The 21,819-nt window shown below is 41.9% G+C and overlaps 1 protein-coding gene across 4 annotated transcripts in view; it reads left to right on the top strand.

Moving 5' to 3' along the window:
• ARHGAP22 (Rho GTPase activating protein 22) overlaps positions 1–21,819 on the top strand; it is a 120,744-nt gene that overhangs the window by 61,470 nt on the left and 37,455 nt on the right. Inside the window, exons 1-2 of one of the 4 annotated variants that reach the window (XM_030951730.1) lie at positions 3,809–4,003; positions 21,284–21,460. In XM_030951730.1, the coding sequence (XP_030807590.1) occupies positions 3,952–4,003; positions 21,284–21,460 (229 nt within the window). In that variant the 5' untranslated portion in view covers positions 3,809–3,951. Of the gene's footprint in view, positions 1–3,808; positions 4,004–20,898; positions 20,980–21,283; positions 21,461–21,819 lie in introns of those variants that run through there. The other 3 variants (XM_030951731.1, XM_030951729.1, XM_030951728.1) reach the window with 3 other exon arrangements.

Genomic DNA, 21,819 nt, shown 5'->3' with positions numbered 1-21,819 from the left:
GAGCAGCTGCTTCTCCCCCAGCTGCCATCCTAGAGCAGGCAGGGGGAGACAGCTCCAGCCTCCTGCCACCCCTCACTGGCACTGAGCACTGTGAGAGCCACACAGCCGGGTCACAGAGTCTGTGGTGAGATCCTGTGACAAAAAGGTTGGGTCTTACTGCCATTCTCTCTTGAGTTTCATGCTAACTGGGCCCAGGTGGGAAATAACAGCAGAAAATCCCCCAAGGCTGCAATTCAGTGGAAAATTTCAACACGCGCAAACAACTTAAGACCTTTAATAGAAATGAGGAGTTTTCACATTTGCTGTCAGTCATTTCAGTGTTCATCTAAGATAGTAAAATTTTCTTGGGCCTCTCTCTTCTTGGGAGAGAGAAGAGGAACAAAAAAAACTGTGCTCCTCACTTACATATCAGAAAAATCTCCCTCTTGTTCCCTCTTTTAATCGTTTGGTGTTTATACAGAAGTCACAGTCCTTTTCTCCAGTTCCCATCTGTAAGATGGAGAAGATGATGTTGTCTTTCAGTAAAGTGTTCTGAAACCTGATATTGAAATGGGTTACAGAAAATGCAGTAATGAAGAACCATGAGTGCTTTTTTCCACACTACTTAGCCTGCTGCTAATAGTAAAGGTTGTGCTCTGTGCACTCCCAAGTCAGTCTCTCTGAACTGGGATCTGAAGGTGGAGGAAGAATACAAGAGGAGAAACCCACTAATCATATGGTAATGTGGTTTTAGTACAATGATGCATAGCAGAAAAATTTCGATTTCTTGCAGTCTCAGTTGTATCTAGCCCTTTCTAAAAGCATTACTAAAGGAAGCAGTCTTAACAGTGGGTGAATGATAACATTTGATGGTTTGGGTCCAATTCATTCTATTCTTGGTGTCTGCAGATTGTTGTCAGGATGGAAATTTTTACCTGATTTCAGTCTGTTTGGAGAGCTGATTCAGGAAAGCTATGCCTGAGCAACAGAAGAGTGCCAGAGGATAAAGAATAAACAGTTCTCTCATCATGAAGACACAAGGTCTTAGGGGTTCTCAAAGTAGGCTGTGGTGGTGGGAGGTGGAGATAGAGAGAGATCCCGTGTTTCATGGCCCTGGGTGAGAGATACAAATGTTTGTTTACAGAAGTTCAAAGTTATCCCTGGAAACTGCAAGTCTAACAGGAGGGCAACCTCTGTTTTTAGCTCCAAGGGCAGAGAGAGCTGGAAATGAGGCAGAATGTAGGGTACTGGAGTTAAAAGCACCAGGGGTTTGTGCAAGGTCATTAAGGGGCCAGGATCTTAGGCAGCTGGGAGGGATTACTGCATTAGTCTGCATTTGACCTTGTGTTAAACTGGCAGAGAAGGGAGTTCCCTTGTGGTTGTGCTGTGGTTTTTACTGGTTGGGTTTTGGTTTTTTTTTTAATTTACTGAGTGCAAAAAGGCAGATTTACTTCATCAGGAACTCCAGTGTGGTGTGTCACTGCGTGTGGGACATGTTTGCTGGCAAAGAGGAAGCTGGTGTTTTGAGGGCTGTTTGGGCATGACATCTTTTCCCATGTACCACACAGTGACAGACCAAGGAAGTGTCATGAGGTTCAGGAATTAACTCAGAGTTTATCCTGACTGTTTAACTTCTCCTTCAAAATAACCAGATTCTAGAGAAAATTTTTGTTTAGGGTCTGCTGGAAGGAATTAGGAGTGTTGGAAATAGCCCCCACCCCCAAATATTTCCAGATATCCATGGAAAGATTTGTGAGGCCACAAATTATGTTAAATCTGGGAGAATGTGTGCGGGAGTTTTTTGATGACACAAGATTGATGACACAAGACAGTGTTTCCAGATTAAATATGGTGTAGATTGGGCCATCTCCAAGCCCCCCATTCCAAGGTGATATGTTGCTGCGGCAGCTGAGTAATGCGAAAGTTCTACCTGAAAAATGCTTCCTCCTTTTATGATACTGTACATTGCCCCAGTCCAACCCACAGGCTGCAGTGGTTCACAGATGGCAGTTGCCTGTGTCACTGACTCATAGGGACTCTTTTCTCATCTCTTTCCTTTCTGCTGTTCCTCTCTGCTCCATACATGCTTGAGAACGAAATGGGATTTTTCAATATCAGGTTAACCTGACCCTTAGCTTGAGGTGTGCTATGGAAGAATTATTTATGCCTGAAAGCTTGTCAGGTGATATCAAAACTATCTAATGAAAGAGCAGACAGTTGTTGTGTTGTTTGGTTCAGGGTTTTTTGTATGATGGTACAGATACAAGAACAATGACATCCTGTTGAATGTCAGAGGATATATGAATTCTAAACTGTGGTGAAGTTTTTCAGATGGCTTGCTGAATTGATTTTTCTTGAGCATAAAACTTGTCTTTCCCAAAAAACTCAGTATTTGTTTCCATGCTGACAGCAAATGGTTTAAGAAAAGGCACAGCTAGCAGCTCCATGTCGTGAAGTGCAGCCCTGATTTTTAGAGTCTTCATTATAGTGTTGTATATTCTTTTACCTTATGAAACTAATACTGGTTTCCTTCGGATCAGTTCCTATGCCAGTCTAGAAAGCTGACTTCAGATCCAGTCAGTGGGTTAATAGTTATAGATTACAAAACATTTCCCTTGCTGACAAGTAGCTGCTTTCTTGTACCTCAGTGCACTGGTGACTTGGCAGTACCCCAAAGATTGAAATCAATAAAAACCAAGAGCTAAAGCACTGCTGGAAGTATGGATTATTTGTATTTATGAATTTTCTATAAATCCATGAACCTTTAAAAGGGTGAATTCCATCTTTGGGTCATTACACATAGAAGGACTTGAAGCATAGAAACATTAGTATGCCCAAGACTGGGTAGTCAAATTTCTGGCATTGTCCTTTATATTCCAAGGAATGAGGTGTTGCCTCCTCAACCAATATGCTGTGGTTGAGTGAATTAGAGGTAGGTGACTAGAAGGAGGCAAACACTGATAATTGTCATTGCCATAAATGTCAATCCCAACTGTATGGAATTAAAAAGATAGGAAGTCAGTACCAAACTGCCTTAAACACTCCAGAAAGGCAGCAGAAGCAACAGGAATAAGACTGAATTTCAAAATCAAGTCATCTTGGTGGAATAAAAGCAAAAGATTTTTAGGAGACCTAAAAGCAGCATGGTGGACTAAGGGGAAATAAACAGCTGTAATCATATAGGACAAAGCAATGGCGTTAAGCCTGTGTCTTATTACCCACTGCCCAAGAGTCTCAAAGATTTTTTTTGTTTTGTTTTGTTTTTGTTTGGTTGTTTCTTTTTTGTATGTGTTTTTTTTTTGTTTTGTTTTGGGGTGGGTTTTTTTGTTTGTTTGTTTTTGTTTTTTTTTTAATAGAAGCACTGTCACACTGTTGCCCCATTTGAAAAAAGGGAAACTGAGGCATGGGGTAGTGGGATGGGTGGAATCAAAACATCCTGAAGCAAGTTTTCTTGTGCCTAATTGGAAATAAGGAGATAACCAGAAGTGCCTAAGGAGGAAATGAAGAGATAAACCAGAGACATGACAGGAGATTTATAGTGCTACATTTTTTACTCAGGACAAGGACTGGTTAATAGAATCAGTTTTTTTACATTATCCAAACCTATTGGGTGTTTGGGTTTTTTTTCTTTTCAACATATGTGTCTGTAGCAGCTGAGTAATGCAGAAGTTCTGCCTGAAAAAAAATGCTTCCTCCTTATATGATACTGTACATATTGTCATGGAAATTGTCCTCATTTCCCCCGAGCACACTTTAAATAATTCGAACAGCAGTGCTAATGAGCAGAAAGATATCTGCAATCCCCACCGTGCAACTTGACATACTTTATCCCACTCTGAATTCCCTTTGCTCATCTCTGAGCATTTTAAAGATCTGGTATAATAATTTGCTTTCCCTCTTTGGTCTGTTCATTTTGCTCTTAGCACTTGATAATAAAAGGTCAGCTTTGGCTGAAACCTCAGTGTTGCAGCCATGCCGTTTTTTACTGCCAAATATCTTAAGAAAAGCAAGTGTCTCCGAAAGGGTAAGTCATTATATTTCTGATGTGTTTAGTGTTGTCTGTTTTGCTTTAAATCACAGTAAAGGATTTATTTTGAATTAACAAGCAGTGGAAATGGATCTATTCATGCTGCCTGTCGTTTAGCACTGGGGGTTTTGTTGGGCTGTGTGCAGTTTTGGTTCAAGATACAGTGTACGTTATTATCTTGCATTTTACATTCAGAAAAGCCGACTAAGCAAGAGATGTTTAACTCTTTAAACAGGGAGCATGTGTTTTGCACAGGGGTGGAATCCCTGATGTAGAACAAAACAGCAACAGAGAATATGTGTGTTTGTTTTTACAGATAAGTTTAGGTAGGCAGCTGAGTAATGGTCCACTATTTTTTATCTCTTTTGTGCAAAAGGAGCATTTTATTTTCAATCTACACTGAAATAATAAAATAAATGATACCTAGTGAAGGAACAGCACATTTCCTCTTAGCATCTCTCCTGTGTAGGTACCTGTGTGCATGACTCCACAGAGATTTTTCAGCTTGCTGTTATGAGATTCACTTTGTGAATTACTGTGTGGGCTTTTTCAGGAAATACTGCTTTTTCTCCAGGTACATACAAAACTCTTCATGAGAGCAATCTGCCTCTAGTATTGTTGAAATTGACAGTGTAGTAAAGTCCCAATACACACATTGATTGTAAATTATTTTCTTCCTTTGCATGTGTCTTCATTGTGACATTTGCTGTTTAGCCAACAGTCCAGAAGCAGGGTTTGCATAAAAACAAATGGCAGTGATTTTGTGTGTCTGGGACATGCATTAGTTCCATGGGATCTGAGCAATCTGACTTACTCACTTGGCTAGTTTTATATATATTACTTGGCATTTATGAATGTTGGTATTTACTTAATATGTGCGTTTCTCTAATTCCTTGTTTGCATATTATTTTTTTCTAAGGGATACATGCAAATGGGAATTGTATAGGTTTTCATCACTGGTGTACAGATGAAGAAAATGTTTTGGAAAAAAGTTAAAGAAAACAAATTTTCATTACCTTTTTGTTTTCTTCTGGGTTTCTATTTTAAAATGGGCTTGCACAAGAAGTAGCAGTTGAGATGTGATAATTTAGTTAAGCTGACCTGTAGATGCTGGTTCCAGCTATTTGGTGTTTTGTTGAGTGAAATGTGTACGCATGTACACAAATTTACACAATAATTCAGAAATTCCTAAGGATAGAATCATCTCAGTAAAGCTTTTATTGAAAAGAAGGGAAAAGTATTATAACTGGATTATTAATTTGATTGTGATAAATTAGTTTTTAGAGTTTTGTTGTACATGTGTATATATAAATGCCACTTTACAAGGTGGCATAGGATGATTTTTGTTCATCTCCTGGGGGCACCCACCTGTCCGTTGCTTCATTCCCTTATGGTATGGGCCGCAGTAGCAATGGTTTCTAGACAGGGGCTGAGCAAAGGTGCCTGCCTTACCTGTGCCAGCATTGCAGGGAGGGGCTGATGGTGCAGCCAGGAGAGGTAAGGCTTTGAGAGATGACTGAGGGATGTTCAGGGAGCAGCAGCCAGTTGTACTCTTAGTGAGTCACCACCAACAGGAAAATTGTCAGCCAGCTGAACTGAGAGTGTTCCCTTTGGAGCCTGTTTCTGCCAAAATCTATCTGATCTGTGAAATCCATCAAACTGTCCAGAACACCTCCTGAATCAGGCTCGCTGGCAGGATAGGGACTCCTGATTCCTTCTGGTGCCCTCTCTGCTGTGTGCTATCTTTTCTCTTCTTGCTTCCAGCACAATCTGGGAAGGGCAGTGCTAAATCAATGTGTGTCTGAGTGGGAAATGCTGAGGTAGCTGAGCTTCTCCATGAGCTGTTCAGTGTCAGTCTGTCGCTAATCTTGCTTTGAAGAAGCTGGACTCCTGACAGCTTTTGAGCCACTTTCCATCCAGTTACTTAAGGCAATCCCCTTTAACTCCCTTTGAGAAAGCACTTCATTTGCAGAGGGTTTTACTGTCATCTGAATAAGGACATCCTTCCCAGTAAGTAAATGTGGTTGTTCAAAGGCGCTAAATGATTAGAGTGCCCTAGGCATAGCATCAAAAATGTGGTTGCACAAAAACTGTAGCAGCCACAGGCTCCAGTGGTTCTGACCTTGCTGTTCTCTGTGTCTCTGAACAGGGAAGGAGCAAACCATTAGGAGGAGTGAGATTAGTGTATGATCTGTGGTCTCTTTGCCACAGGTTCAGATGGTCTGGGGACAGAAGCTGGGCTATGGACAAGTTCATGGCCAAATGGGAAACAAAACTACCGGGTAAATGCTCCTGGTTCAGCCTTGAGAGGGAACTTGCCTAGATTAATACAAGAAGCGGACAGCATATATGGGAACTGGAAGCTGATTCTCCAAAGTCTTACAGCCTGAAATCCCAGGCTACATCCCAAGTGCAGGATTTTGTGGCTTAGCTCTTTTATACCAGGTTGTAGCTGAAGCCTGTTTCTTTCCAAGTGAGATTTAGTCTCACAATGCGCCATTTTATCTCCTCACTAGTATTCCAGGCCAGGCCACACTGTGTTTTGAATTAATTCTCTACTTGTTTGTGTGGAGGCTGCAAGAGTTTCCAGACATGCCTGAAATGAAACACCCAAGCCAGAGTACAGTGTTCTCTCTTGCTGTAAATCCTTTGCTGCGCAGGCTGTTGGGCCTGTGGAGACTTCCTGTAGGTCTCATTTGGTCACACAGCCTTACCCTACTCATACCCTCTGTTAAACATACAGCAATGACAGATTCTGGACTCTAAAATTCCTTTGTTTTTTTCCTATTATCAGTATAACCTCAATCAAACTCCTATTAGTTACATCCACACACACACCTTATTTAAGGCATCAAAACAATAAAGCTATTTATTAACCTCTGCAACCTGTTGTTAAAACCTTTCATTTTCTCATGTCTTTTTCCAATTTTTTTTGTTTGGCCATTTCCTGAGCACTGGCTCTGTACTATTCAAAACTGGGCTATAAAATGTCATATATTTGCCTCTGATCTGGCAAGTCATTGTCAATTTTTCACTTATGTCTTCATTTCTAGTGGGCAAAAAAGAAAGTCTCAGCTTCAGGAAAGCCTTTTCCACTTTAATTCAAAAGAATTTAATAATGAATGTTTTATTGCCAAGTGGTCCTTACTTTTCTGCAGCTGTAGATTTACAGGACTTCAAAGCTAGATGATTAAGGTGCAGTTTTAGTTTGTAGCCAGGCAAGCCAAACAACCTAAACTTCAAAGGAGGGGAGTGTTCTTTAATGTTGTGGGCTCACCCTTTGTGTTCAGCAAACGTAACTGCTGGGGAAAATGCCATGTGCAGCAGACAAGTGATGTGGCTGCCACTCCTGGGAGGGAGGGGGTCAGCTGGCTGCTGCCTGAGGAGAGCAGCCCATGCCCAGCAACCTCAGGATATTTGATGGCTGACAGTTAGGTCATTTTTGCACAATGCCAGCCTTCAAGACTTTCAGCTTTGCTTTCAGTATTCTTAAAGCTTCTGCCTCTGGGGGCCTCCAAGGCTGGTCATGCTAATGGCAGGATTTGAGCCTGAGCTCTGTTACCTCTTCTGCTTCACTTTGTCTGTGCCTGATTGTTTCCTCCTCTGATGTGCTCACAGGGTGGATGGCTTTATACACATTATGAAAGTTGAGGGCTATCCTGGCAAAAGGAAGCATTCACTCCATACAACACTATGATTTGAGGGGAATAAGGTAGAGGACTGGAAATAAGGATGGTCTGCATCTATGGCAGTGGTGTTGAAAAGGGGCCACTGTGAGTTTGCTTTTTTGTTAATACTTTATGCAGTTAGCCCAACCATAGATCTCCTGTTTGATATAGCAGTGGTAGTGGAGAGAAAGAGGAGCTTAGATAGATTCATTGTTAGATGGACCTGGAAGCTGTGGTGGTCTGTGGCTTTTCTTTCAACTCTGAAGCCCAAGCAATGCGACCCTAACCCTTTGTGTTTTATTAAACCCTTTATTGCACTTAGCTGGTGGATGGTCCAGTTCAGAAAGTAGAACAAAAGCCTCATGATGAGGCAGAAAAGGGCCTGGATAATTCTTACTTCTTGAACTAGTGTATTATTTACTAGGACTGTTTATTGACTAGAAATCAGTCTTAAAAATCCCTACAAATAAATTCATTCCATAAGCTTGGGATGCAGCAAGGTGCAAGCATGCAATGGTGACACCCTGAGGTGGTATCTGAGATCAAAGCAAGGTGCTTGGGTGTAGAGGATGAGTCCACAAACAGTCTGGATCCTGACTGTACACTTGACTGTTTGGAGTTGTTGGAGCCCCCAGGAAATGGTGTGCTGGACTCCATGGGCTGGGAGGTATGAAAGGAGCTGGCAGGACACCACAGAGACATGTCTGTTGTTCAGTAAATGACTTGCAAAGCCATGTGGCTCTGGTGCCAATCTCCCTCATCAGTATTGAAATCTGAGTGGAATTGGGGCATTATCCAGTCAGTATCTAGTCTTTTGTGGGATCTGGGCCACTCTCTCCACAGGGCTCTGGGATTCAGCAGCCAGAGAGGCCAGTGCTGCCAGGAATGGCAGTGCTCTAGAGGCAGAGCTGGCCAGCACTGCGCCGCTCTCAGCGACCCATGTGCACGCTGCTGACAGAGCAGTGACTTCAGCTCCCCAGTTAAAGCTCTCCAGAGAGAGGAGGTGCCAGGCAACCTCTGGAGCCGCTGAGCAAAGGAGCAGCTTTGTGAGACACAGTACACTCCTAATTTTCTTTAGCTTTCCCATTTTGAGGGCACTGCTTTGGTGAGAAAATGGCCTCCTTTCCTCTCCCATCCTGTGCTGGGTGAACAAGCTTCATGCTGTTCATCTTTTTTCCTTTCATTCTTTGCTCTCTGCTTTCTAGGGCTGGCACTGCCTTTGCAGTTCTACACAACCAACCCTCTAAACAGTATTCCTTGCTTTGTGAGAATCCATGTTTGATTAATCCAGGTGCCCAGATGTGGTAGTTGTGTTTTTCATTCTGACTCTGCTAGCTAAAAGCCAATGTCATACGGGAAATTATTGAGTGTCTCTGTATCTCAGTTCTCCGCTGGTATCTAGGACTTCCTCATTGTGGCATTCAAAGGATTTTTTTGGGTTTTTTGTTAAATACAGAGAAGGCATCTCTCCACTGATGCACAATATAACCTGGGAAAGTAGCTTCAGTCTCTGTGCCTATTCTCCCAGAACACTTATGTTTAATTTTATGTCAAAAGCATATTCCAACAATAGAGAATATTTTTTTAGCTTCTTTAATTTATTTGTTAATAGCTAAAGTATACACTGAAATCATCACTTTTGTTTTCATATACTTATGACTGGTTTGCAGTTACTGTTTTGTGACTATTTCATATTTGAAAAAGGCGATCCAAGCTGTGTTGGATGTTTTTAATTGAACAGAACAGTAACAGAACTGGACTAGATGAAGTTCATGTCAGGATAAGGAGTATGGTATAAAGAATTCTTTCTACTGTTGGCTTCCTGAGAATCAGCCTTCCTCATATTTAGACTCATAGACAGGAGTAGAATATTTACAAACAGGAGCATTTGAGGCTTACAAGTGCTTGACTGTGCATTTAGAAATATGTTCCTTCATTATGGTCATTTACAAGCATGTAATGCTTTCACAATTAGGCATCCGGATCACCTAACTGGTGATCTTAAATTAAACAAGGCAAGAGAATTAAAACCTCTCTGGAAGGCTGGAGAAGCTGTGTCTGTTTGACAAGTGCTTCCAGATTTGCTTCGGAGACCATGGATTGAGTTTTCACTTAGAGGTAACTGGCAGAGACCAGACTTTGAAGACAATAGTTTACTGCTGTCTTGGGTTTCTGTTTTCACAGTATGAGCCATTTAAATAAAGAACCTGATACAGTAGAACCTTCTGTGTCTTTAATTCTAGAGCACTGAAACTGGCTGCAGTCACAAGCCATACAAGCTTACAGCCCTGTTATTTTTCCCTATGTTTTAGATTTATATCCCCTTTTAGAGACTTTCAAATTCATCTAATGGCTCTTAATTTAAAAAAATGTAGAAGGGAAGAGTAGGGAGCACTTGCTATGCTCTCCTCATTCCTTCTGTTGCCTGACTGGGGCTCTGACAAACCATGAAGCCATCAGTAATTTTTTTTCCAGCCTTGCAGGCCATTAACCCAAATGGTTCTTCGATTTCCGAACCGTGTCCTCCCAGCCCCCTGTGTTCCACAGCTTCACTATAGATACATAATTCATTATTTGGAAAGCTGCTGTTTTAATGTAATATTAAACAGGCAGCAGCTCAGCAGGTGTCCCCAAGGTAAGGACGGCTGCATGCTGCTGGCAGCAGCTGCTGCCTTTAGGCTTATCAACATTTCTTTGTTTTGAAACGGAAGCTGGAAGGCTTTTTAATATGTGCCCTGTCATTGGCTGAGCAGATCCTGGTTTCTGGCTGTTATTCTGCCTTTGACTACAAAGAGAAATTCTCATAACTCATTCTGCCTGCAATGGCTGCATACAGTTCTATGCCCTGGAGAAAGGAGCAGGGTGAGGAGAGAGAGAAGGCTCACAAGGCAGATATATGTGCCCTGTTTCCTCCTTGCGTTCTTCTTAGTGGACCAGCCAGGCTTAGTGAATCTGTGCAGCAGCCCAACTTTTGTCAGCATTTTCAAAATGGGCTTTCTGCTTCTATAAGCATAAAAAGAAACAAATATTGCCTATAGAGGGCATTCCAAATAGTGAGAGTGATATTCTGCTAGTCTCATGCAAGTTCTAGCTCTCTGTGGCCTAAATCTGTGTAATTAGATTTATATTGTTCATACCACGGGCAGAATCTGCTCAAATAGCAATGCTGGCATTTCCATTTAAGTAGTATATCACAACGAGCATTGAGTAAGGCTTTTCAGTTCTTTGGGATAAGTACTTCAGCTTCTGTATTTGAACATCATAAAATGCATTGATGGCTGGGTTTCCCCAGAATATGTGGGTCTTAAAATGGCCACATGTAAACTGCATGTGCAGTGTTCCTTGCTCTGGAGATAACTGGGGTGTAGTTACAGAATTTGGCTGCCTAGTGTGGTCATCCATGCAGCAAATATGCTCTTGCACCAGGAGAAGGTGCTCTATTACACTTGGTTGCTGTACTTACCTGTGTTAGCCTTCAGGACTTTTGGGGCAGGTTCCTGCGAGGTGTAATGTCTGCTGAGCTTTTGGTTCCTTTCTGTGCTCCTTTGTGGAAATTCTTTTAGTTTCCCTTGTTAATAAAGAGGCCCAGCTTTTTGCACTGCCCCGCCTGGAGTCCTTTAGCCACCCAGAGTTGTGTTCTGAGTGACAAGTGTGTACTTCCCACTTTTTCCCAAGGAGCATTGTTGTGGCAGTGAAGAATGCTGCGTGCTACAATCATGCTTAGAAGGTTTATTGGTCACTCAGTGCTTGGCCAGATACAGGCTAAGGAAGCTGCTCTAAAACTGTTAGTCTGTGCAAACTGTAACAAGGCTACAGACTTGGATCAGAATATCCCTGAGCTCCTAAGTTTGGATGTGGATCAGCAGAACTTCCATCTGCATTGTCTCATCATTAGTATTGGCAAGGGTTTCCTCAAACTTGTCAGCATTTTGCCAAAGGCCTACAGTATATATTCTTTGGCATTTCAGTCCTTTTTCTGTGTTAATGTGACAAATAGCCTTGTTTTTTGTAAAAACAAAGTCTGCAACTGTTGAGTCCTTAATGATAGTCCATTAATTTTCTGCTGCCAAAACTGTGCCTGTAAAGCTTCAGTTACTTTACTAAAGAAGATAATAATGTTCGTAATTGGTTGGCTTGAATTTCTGCAGTACTCTGTATTCAGTCTACAGAGAATCAGAGTCTTTACAGGCTCAGCTAGAAGCTCTGGCATCTGCAGCCTAGGCTTTACCAGTGGATGGCTTCTTTTCCATTCTCTTTAGCTCAAGGTTCAGAGAATTGGCTAAGATGGGAGACATGTAGTCTTAAAAATACAGTGAGGATTTCTTTGGTTTCACGGTGGATTAAGTGCAGGAGAAAGAAAAAACAGGCATATGAGGGGCAAGGTAGAGAGAAAAGGTGGTTGTAGAGAGATGTATTCAGAAGGCATGACCCACTTCATTCCTGCCATGGAGCAGGCCTGGCAAATGTGAGCATAACAGTGTAGAAAGAGTGCAGAAGTTGGATATTATCTCTCCAATATGAAATTATTAAAGAAAAATAGATAAGAATTCACTATTCTGATGTTATGGTAATTTCTAGTCAGAATATAAAATTTTTGTCAACTTTTGTTTTTGGTGTCAAAGATTTGAAGGAATTTATGAGAATTAGAAAATTACTTGTGGTTGCATGGTAATGCATAAAAATTATCCAGTCATTTTCATTCAGATTTTTCAAAGCATGAAGTATCATCATCTTTGGTCAGGAAGGAATTTCCTCCCTTATAATAGCATGTAAACATAACCACAGTTGGAATACATAATTTGATACATTCTTCAGAAGTGTTGAGCACTTGCTGCTTTGGAGAACCACGTGGAACCATATGGCCTGTTTTGCACTGTGCTACTATTTTCTGAGTCTTTCATACTTATATTTGTAGTTTCATTTTTGTACCCTCAAATTAAGTTGACTTAATTTAGATGCCTCCTGCAATGTGCCTTGTAGGGACAGACACACAGATCCTGCCGGGTGGCCTAAATTGCCTCCTTGTGAGTGTGTGGCTTCTGCTGGCCTGAGAAATAATTCATTTCCTCTCCTTTCTAATCAGAGGTTAGCAAAATGACTGTAGGCACATAGTCCAGGGCAGTTCCACACCATCACCATAAAGGTCTGGGCTCATTGTGACCCTCTAGGTCTGAAATTTGCTGAGGAAAGGCAGTAAGGGTTCGTTTCCTGGAGTGGAAAGAAACGAGGGTAAGGGAAAGCAGCCTGCTGTTGGTACAAGGCTGTCAGCAGAATGTGATGGGGGAAAAAAAAGTCTTGCCCTCCCCTGTCATCCCCTCTTGCCATCACCAGGTCTTCTTCCATGAGGGGATGAAATTACTTTGTTCTCCCTTGCCCCTCCAGCACGCCTGTAGAGAGGGGTAGAAGTTTTTTGTTATTCTAAGACAGAGAGATCATGAAGTGAACAGCTCCCTGAGAGCTGGTGACATATCAGACAGATTCTAAAGGAAAGGTCTGCAAGTTCTGGAGCACAACCGTGTGTGAATGGAGGAAGATGAACCGCAACTATGCCCAGGCTCCCAGCACTTTCAGATTCTTTTCCATTGGGAGCTCTGGCAAGGAAAGCAGTATTAGCATTGGCAGAGGCAGCCCTATACCCTAAATTTGTCTGCTTTGTCAGTAGCTACTGCTGTAAGAGGCAGTGAAGTGCCATTGCACAGAGAGAGCTCCACCTGAGAAGCCTCTGTTATGATGCAGGCTTTGAATTGAACATGCTCGATCTCCACAGTAACCTCCCATCAGGAACCATTATTTGAGTCAGGAGCCAGAAGGGTTTAAAGTGGTCTAACTCCTGAGGCGTCTTTGGACGTGATTAAAATATTGGTACTCTGGAATTCTCACTTGAGATGAAGCATGCAAATCGCCACAAAGGTGAAGTGGTGTGGTGCAGCTCCTAGGAACTGCTGGTGTAGTAGTTGTTGCTCATGTTAATTATTGCTGATTGACTTCTCTTTGAAATCCTCCTTGCTGGCCTTCTAAACTAGCTGTGACCATGTTGGAAAGTTTTCTTCCCTTGCTGCTAGCTACTAGAAGCTGATAACAGAGCAGTTAAAATACAGTTTGTTTATAAGGATACTCTTTGGTATTGGGGGCACATTCCACAAGCTCCTGAAACTCCTGTATTTGGGGGGCAGTGTGGTCATTGTTAATGTCTGCTCCTTTCATGGAGCAAAGTAGTACTGGGCAGAAGGGGGAGGGATTGGTGCCTGAGCTGTACTGGTACAAGGGAGATGCTGTGTCCTTGAAAAAATGTACTTAGTTGCTTGTTATGCTGGGCTCATCTGAACTCTAAATATTGGGCTGCTGCTGTAGAAGTGGCCTTTCCTCCATTGTGAGTCACTTCAGCCCCTGAGCTGTACTTTGTGTCCACAGTGAGCAGCACATCCCAGGCAGCACAGTGCTACTCTCTTGTCTTAAATTGCAAATAACTGAAAACAGGGAGACGTGAGAGCATGGGTGTACTAGTACCATAAATATGTTTGTAATGCCAGAAATATAACTTAAGAATGACTGAGCCTTTTTTATTGAAACTTTGAGAAGTTCAGACAAGGGCAGATAAAGCGTATTAAGGAAAAATCAGCTCAATTAGACTCAAACATTACACAGCACTGAACTCATGTAAGCAGGTTTTACAAGCAAAAGTTCAAGGTGAAGCTTGTATGCAATTCTACTTTTTCTTGAAGAGTACTTGAAGTTATTTTTCTCCCTTCCTCTTACCTTGCATCTTTTTTTTTTTTCTGCTTGCTGTGGTTCCTGGAGTGTGACATCACTTTGCTAGCATTTGGCCTACCTGGAATATGGGCTCTGTTTATTTCCAAGCATTGCTTTATTTGAAGTGGTTGGTAGTCTTAAACAGTTCTTCACTTTAATTATTAGATAAAAGTCTAGAGTAGTAAGGTCATATGCATTATCAAGAAAGACATCTCCAGGCAGGAGAGTCAAGCTAACCAGACACAGGTTTTATGTATAACAGGTCAAAGATTCAGTTTAATCTTCCTTTCTTTCATATTGTTTCAGTAATCCTACACTTGAAACTGACAACTGACACAGATCACTAGCCTTAAGTTTATATGGGTTTTCTGTAGTCCATGTACCAGTACAGAGAAACTTTATTAGTGACTCTGTTCATGTTAAATCTTGTCAGATGTTTTTGCATAAGAAACCACAGCTCTGAGGTCTCACGTCTTTGTTGGTGCATTTTTAAAGCAGTTTAATGGCTTCTGAAACCACAGAAGGCATGGGAGGGGAGAAATGATCACAGGGCTTTTGGATTGCTTAATAGATGGCAGTGGCTTTAGAAGGTTTGCCTGCTTTTACTTTATTCTCTGGGATGAGGTCTAAGATATAGTATCAAAAAACCATTAACAGACTTATCAAAATCCTCTGCAGTGATTTTGACTTGGAAAATTTGATCAACTTCTACTTGTAACTACCATGGAACTTGGTGAAATAAAAAGTGCTTAAGGAAATTAGACATTTAATATTTGACTGAGAATTCAATGAGATTTTAGTGCATGCTTGTAAATGCTACCCTAAGAAAATGTGAACTGTGTCAATTTGAGCTGAACTTCCTCATTACAATAAAAAGTATTTAAGATTTCCTTTTTCTCATTGACACAGCCAAATGAATGTTGAATGCTAAAATCCCCCTAAGCTCCTTCCAAACTGTGTAAATGAAATACCTTTCACCTACAAAGGGGTCTGTTTCTTGAGAAAAAAAAGTGATTATGTTATCCATTGGAACTGTGACACAGTGAATGTATTTTGAATCAAAGCTTGTTTCTTTCATTTGCACTCCACATGATACTAAATTCTTGTGCCTTGTTTTTTCTAAGTTTTGGATGCCTTTTAAAATACGATCATGCATCAGCTCCAAATCAACTTCCAACTCATATATTCCATACATAAATAGATGGGTGGGTGGGGATAGATGGACAGATACAAACAAAAAAAAATCATGGCAAGCACACATCACTGTTTACTGTACTGTTTTATTCCTCACAAATCATACCCCTACTGGGACACCCCCAGTTTCCCTTGTTTTTATCTTACTGCTTGGCTACTTCGGATTTTGCTTGCTGTTTTTTGTGTCCTCAGGCAGCCTAAATGGACCATTTCCAGATGAGTTTCATATTCACAGAAAATTTCCCCTTTTATTAAATAATAATTCAGAAAAAAAAAGCAAAAAAAGCAGAGAAGTTTAAACTGATGCTGGTGGCAGGTTAACACAGGATTCAGCTGTAATGGACAGGCTCAATCTCCAGCATTCAGCCTCACGGAAACCTTTGGTTGGGGTGGAAAGTGCTCAGGGTAGAGCTTCAACATTAGCTGGAGTCAAAGGTAAGAAGACTGAAGAAATGGAATTAGGTTTCAAGTGTCTATTCAAAGCATTCTTAATGAACTTTTGCTTACTCATTGGTATTTCTTTCATCTCTTGATCCAAAGATCAAGATTGGTTTTCTTTGGGATTTTCTTCTTGCTGTGCAAAAAATGATTCCCTCTAACAGAGCTGCCCTTATTCTTGTCAGAATTCACCTCCTCATTTTTCACCTTCATTCATTATCAGGGTGATCTTTGAGCCCCAAATTCTGATACTCACCTTAAAGTCAATCATGAAGACCAGGTCAGGGAAGATGAATCATCACAGTTGTTCTTTTTGGCAGTGAGTGCTAATTTTTGACCATTTGTCGAGACCTTTGTTGCTGCTTGTCTGCAGTCAGAGGCTTCCTGCCACTACGTGCTGCAGCACTGAGGGCAGACACGTCAGCTGGGCCGTGTTTCCCACCAGGCACCTTCCCCATCCTGCCTGGAGCTGCTGCTCAGCCCCTGCTGGAATCGCTCCTGACAGCGCTGCAGCTGCTGTCCACACCAAAGCCCTGCAAACACCAAACAAACACTGCAAACACTAAACAGGGCAGTGTGCACACGTACACAAGCCACTGCAGTGGGGTAGCTTCTCATATAAGGACAATGCACAAGCACATCAGTAAGAGGAATGATGTAAGAAATGGGCGAAAGGCAAACCAGAGGGAGGAGGTGGAAGTAAAAGAAGCTACCGAAGCAAAGAAAGAAGCTGCCAACTTCAGAACTCAACAGCAACTTTGCTTGAGAATATGAAAGTTCCTCCTTTTACATGCAATGAGGCAGTCTTATCCCCCATGCAGAAGTCCAGTCCTGTTCCCCCTGAATTTCTTTTCCATATGGACAAAGGGGATCCAAGGCTTGGCTTCACAAGTGATCTTAAGAAGTTTAAGCTTGAATGAATGAGGTTCAAGGCAAACAAAAAAATTCAAGCTTTTCCTCATTGGAAAGGGCTGTATAAAGGCAGAGATGCAGACTGTTGTTGCAGTTCTTTGAACAGGGATACAGGGCAGGACAAATGTAACAAAATGATACCTTATGTTTTGTGCATTCCAGTGAATGCTTATCTGTCTAAGGATGGTCAAAAAAAAAAAGAATTTTCAGTAAACAAGGCCTTGAAGAGTAGATGGTGACTCCTGCTGTTGTTGCAGCACACCATCTCATCTCTAGTAAGATTTAGTCCCAGTGTTTTTGGATTTAACCTTCCCTTTTGTGGGGCATGGGGGGAAAGCTGAAAGGAGGATAATTTCTAAGGATTGGGAGGTGGACATTACTCTGAGGTGACTGGTGCCATTAGCAGGTCATGGCTCCCAGGCCATATGAAATGAAGACCATGAGTGGAGGCAGGGGAGAGCAGTTCTGCTAGCTTGAGTTAGTCTGGTCCAGGAGAGAAGAGAGCATTTGTGCACTGCAGCTGGGGGCCTGGAGCTAAACTGCTCCCCCAGGCTAAGATACCTGCCAGGGTGTGTAAAGCACTTTGGCAAAGGTACCTTGAGACAGGGGCAGCAAAGCACCCAAGTCAGCTGGGACCTGCAGCCCTTTCGATGGGGAGCACAACCAAACAATCTCTTAATCTTTCTAGGCTCTTACATGTGTTGTGTATGCTGACATGGTTGCCATCACCTTTCCCACTCTTCAAGTTGTTTGGTTTCTGTATGATGGATGAGAGGCAAATTGAGCTGCCACCTTGCTTTGTGGATAAGGATGAAATCCAGTGCATCATGTCCAGCAAGGCTGCAGCAGACAACAGACAATCCTGTCTGCAACAGACAGCAGACAATCCTGAATACAGGATCTCCTGGTCATAGGCTAATGCTAAGGCAGTGGACTGTTCATCCCCAGAGTTAAGACCCCTGTTCCTGCCACATCTTTTGACACACTTGCACTCTGTTTGTGTTTGCAGAGAGTTTTATTTTGTCTTTAGTCTGGAGATTAAAATAGCTTTGAGCAAAAGGACTGGAATGTCTGCCCATGGCAATCCTGAGCTACTCAGGGTTTGTCTCTGAGGCCCAGTCCTGTTTATATGGGAGCTTGATTAAAGATGAGTGAGAAAGGGCTGGAGCTCCCTTAGTGGCAGAGAAGAGGTGTGAATTCAGTAGCTGAATATGAACTTCATCCTGCTGTGAGTGGCGAAGATAAAATTCTGTCTCCACATGTTTCTGGGCAGGAAGCTTTGAAATCGTTTTCCTAAAACAGTTCCTAAAGTCTAGAGTGTTTAAACTGATAGAATGTTGTGTTTCCAATTCAAACCTGAAATCCATGACAGGATCCTGCTTTGTGTCTGAGCCCATAAAAGAAATCATCTGTGAGTTTCAGGTAAAATTCTAGACTTCAAAGGAGTTTGTTGTGACATTGTTTCCTTGGGCTGTTTATTTGTTTGTGGAGGTTGTTGGGTTTTTTGGTTTTTTGTTTAAGAAGCCCTAGGTGTTTAAATTGGCTGTTTCTCATTCTTGTGACTACCAACACTGAAAAGCTGTTGAACGTCACAACAATGTAGGGAGAGATATGTCTGAACTCTGCCTTTTAGAAACCCCCAATCTTACTGCTTGATGCCTCAAGGATGTAGTGGAAGGAACCAGCCAAGTGTACGAAGAAATATGAGCAAAATGTTACTAAAAAGAGAAATGCTTACAGGTGGGTCTCCATGCTCTGCCACTGGATAGTCACATTATGCTAACATAAGCAATTCTGAAGTGCTTATTTCTTATTTCTGAACTGGCCTTCGTGTGTGGAGTTGTTTTCATTTGCTTGTACTTACATGTCTAGTCACTACTGACTCTCCCACAGGCAGATTGTAGGGTCATGGCCTTGCTCCTATTTCTAGTTTCAGTGGGAAAAGCCAAACATGGAGGAGCTATATGTAGTCTTCAGCAGACTCTCAGGTCTGGTGTGTACAGAAATCTGTTTTTCCCATCCAGCTTTTGCTATTTGCAGACAGATAGAAGCATAAATGTTTTTATATTTTTCCCCTAAATGCTTGCATGAAAACTGTCTCTGAAGGTTTGGAAAGCAGCTGGCTGGTCCAAAGTAGCATCTTAGGGGAAGGGGACTTGTAGTCAGCTTCCTCTGGTACAGTAATTCCTTGGGAAGATGCTGATGCCAGTTTTGCAGAAGTCCAGTAAGTCATCATCCTCTGGTTGCTGTGCTTCTTATGGCAATCTTTGTATGGGTTAGTGCAGCTAATTCCACTGCATTTACAGTTTGTGATTAATTCTAAGACAAGCTTCTGGTCTCTTCTTGCCCTTCATGGCTTGGGTGGGCAAGATCTCAGCTGATCCCTTTAAACTTAAGAACTAGATGTATTTTAGTCTTGACGAAACTCAGTTGTTTGCTGGTGATGGGACCCATACAGTACATGTCTTTTTGAGGCTGTTTCATTCCTTTGAAGAATGATGGCCTAGCTGGAGCTCAGGCCACTATGTGCAAAATGCCACATCCTGGAACCCATTTCTGATGTGTATTGAGGGCTGTGAAAAGCCTCTTTCAATTGTATCTCCTATGAAACATTTGACTATGAGAAAGGGTGTGTCAGTAGGTCAGCTGGGTAAGGCGCAAGAATTAGACTTCACAACCTCTGCTTTCACCACGAGGCTGAGTATGCTGGAAAAAAAAGATTTAGGCAGTGACAGGAATTCCACAGGCTGTGGTTTCCTGCACAGGCAGTTTTGTATGCAGAGGATGAAGCATGTCATGCTTGCAGTGGAAGATGGTGGGACATTGATCTGTTCAGATGCCTGCACCTAGCCTTGAGCTAGAGAGCTGTTCTCTTATATATCTCAAGGAATATGAATAATTCAGTAAATCAAAAAACAGGAGACTGTCCAAGAGGATTTGGGCACATGCAGGGAAAAAGCATCATGACTTTTGTTTCTTAAGCTGCACAGCTAGTCCCTGGTGGCTGCTGTTTCTCCTCTTTACTGAAAGACTGCCTCAGTTTCCCAGTTTAGTGAATTGCTTCTCGGAGAACCACAAAATACTTCCCAATGCATCTCATTTTACCACTTCTGCTTTGCAAATCAATAAATGTTCCATGAGTGTGTCAAGGCAAGAAAACAATTAATTGCAAGAAAAAGTACTTCCTTGGCTTGCAGGCAGCTTGCTTCTTTCCCCAGATTAGCGAGGATTTAAGAAGCACATGTTCTGTGTATGCTAAATCAGCTCTGCAGAAGCCACAGCATACCGTCATTCTGCCCTTATCTCTGAATTCCACGGGCAGGCAATCTCAGCTGCTCAGCACAGGCTGGCAGCTTTAGCTTGCCAGTAGGTGCTGAGAGCCATGTAAGCGTGGAAATGACAGTGACACACAGCTCAGATGTTATCTCCATAGCAAAGCCAAAGGCAGTTTCCATGGTGATGGGGAAGCTCCAGGCTGCTGGGGATGCAGCTGCTGAATTAGACAGGATCAGTAGCCTTTTCATACAGAGGCTCTTCTAATAAAGCTTTTGTGTGTTTATGGGGCACTCACTAGGTTGTTTCCAGCTCTGGAACATAAAATGAAGGGTGAGGGGAAGATTTAAATTGTTGGAGTGAGTGCTGACCTAAAAATGAAACAGGAAAAGCAAGGTCAAAATGTTTTGTGTATTGAAGTATCCACAAGGGAGAGTTTTTTGTGACAGCTTGAGTGAATTTGATGTTCTGGTCAGTGCTTTTCTGCACACCAACATTAATAGCTCCTAAAATTTTTACATCAAGTGGAAGAGTCAGAATCATGTCCCCAGCTCTTAAGTTTCTTCTGAATTGGATCCAAAATCAGAATGGGTCTCTTTCTCTGTATTGAGACTATATATCCCAGAGACTTGGGGAAAGTGGATGATCTTGTGACTTCTACATCTGAAGCATTTTAAAATGTCTTACACTTCACTTGGTCCCTCTTTTGGGTAAAAATCTCTCAATACCTCAGCACAGGTATGTGGAATTAATTTCTTACTTTTCCTATAGAGTCTTATGGCCTGTACTTTCACTTTTCTTATTTCTGAGATAGCAGGTACATCTGGTTTCCCACACTGGAAATGCATATTTTGCACTTCTGCTTTGATCTTCTATCAACCTGTGCTCTGTGGGTGGCACAGCACATCTGCAGGAATTGTCTGTAAAACTGCTTAATTAAAATAGTAATTTAATTATTTTGACCGAGATTTTTGGCGGTGTTAAACTTTGGTTGCTCTCTTTTAAACAGGATGCTGAAAGAGATTTGTATTCTGTCTTTCAGGTGGTGCAGGGGACCGGGAAAAGATGCCTGCCAATCATGAGGCTTTCCTGCTCATGGCTAATTCCCAGAATGAAATGGAAGATTGGGTGAAAGCCATCCGACGGGTTATATGGGCTCCATTTGGTGGAGGTATTGCAAATAGCTCACATGCACATAAATTAAAACATTTGCCTCAAGGTAAAATATATTCTTGTGATACTAGGATATGTGTAACACTGTAAAATCATTGAGATGTCTAGATAAGCTCCTGATTGTCTGAAGTGTTTTGAAGCAAGGGACAGGGTTGATTTTTTAATTTTTCTTTTTTTGGTAGGGGATGGACAGGAATGAAAGGGGGTGCACATCCAGAGTGTATAACTATCTCAGAAAGGGGTGGTAGTAACAAACATACTACTATTGTCAGTATTCAATTCTTTACAACAAAATATTGTGTGGACCTTATGGGAATGAAGGATTCTGCCCAGTTATCTCAGTTTTCTTCCATGAGGGCAGATGCCCATCTTGAACATCCATACAACCAGCAAAACTTCAATTAA

Source organism: Camarhynchus parvulus, chromosome 6, assembly GCF_901933205.1.
Source record: "Camarhynchus parvulus chromosome 6, STF_HiC, whole genome shotgun sequence".
Taxonomy (NCBI): domain Eukaryota; kingdom Metazoa; phylum Chordata; class Aves; order Passeriformes; family Thraupidae; genus Camarhynchus; species Camarhynchus parvulus.
The sequence above is the reverse complement of the archived record's forward strand: the minus strand, read 5'-3'. Positions and strand labels throughout refer to the sequence as shown.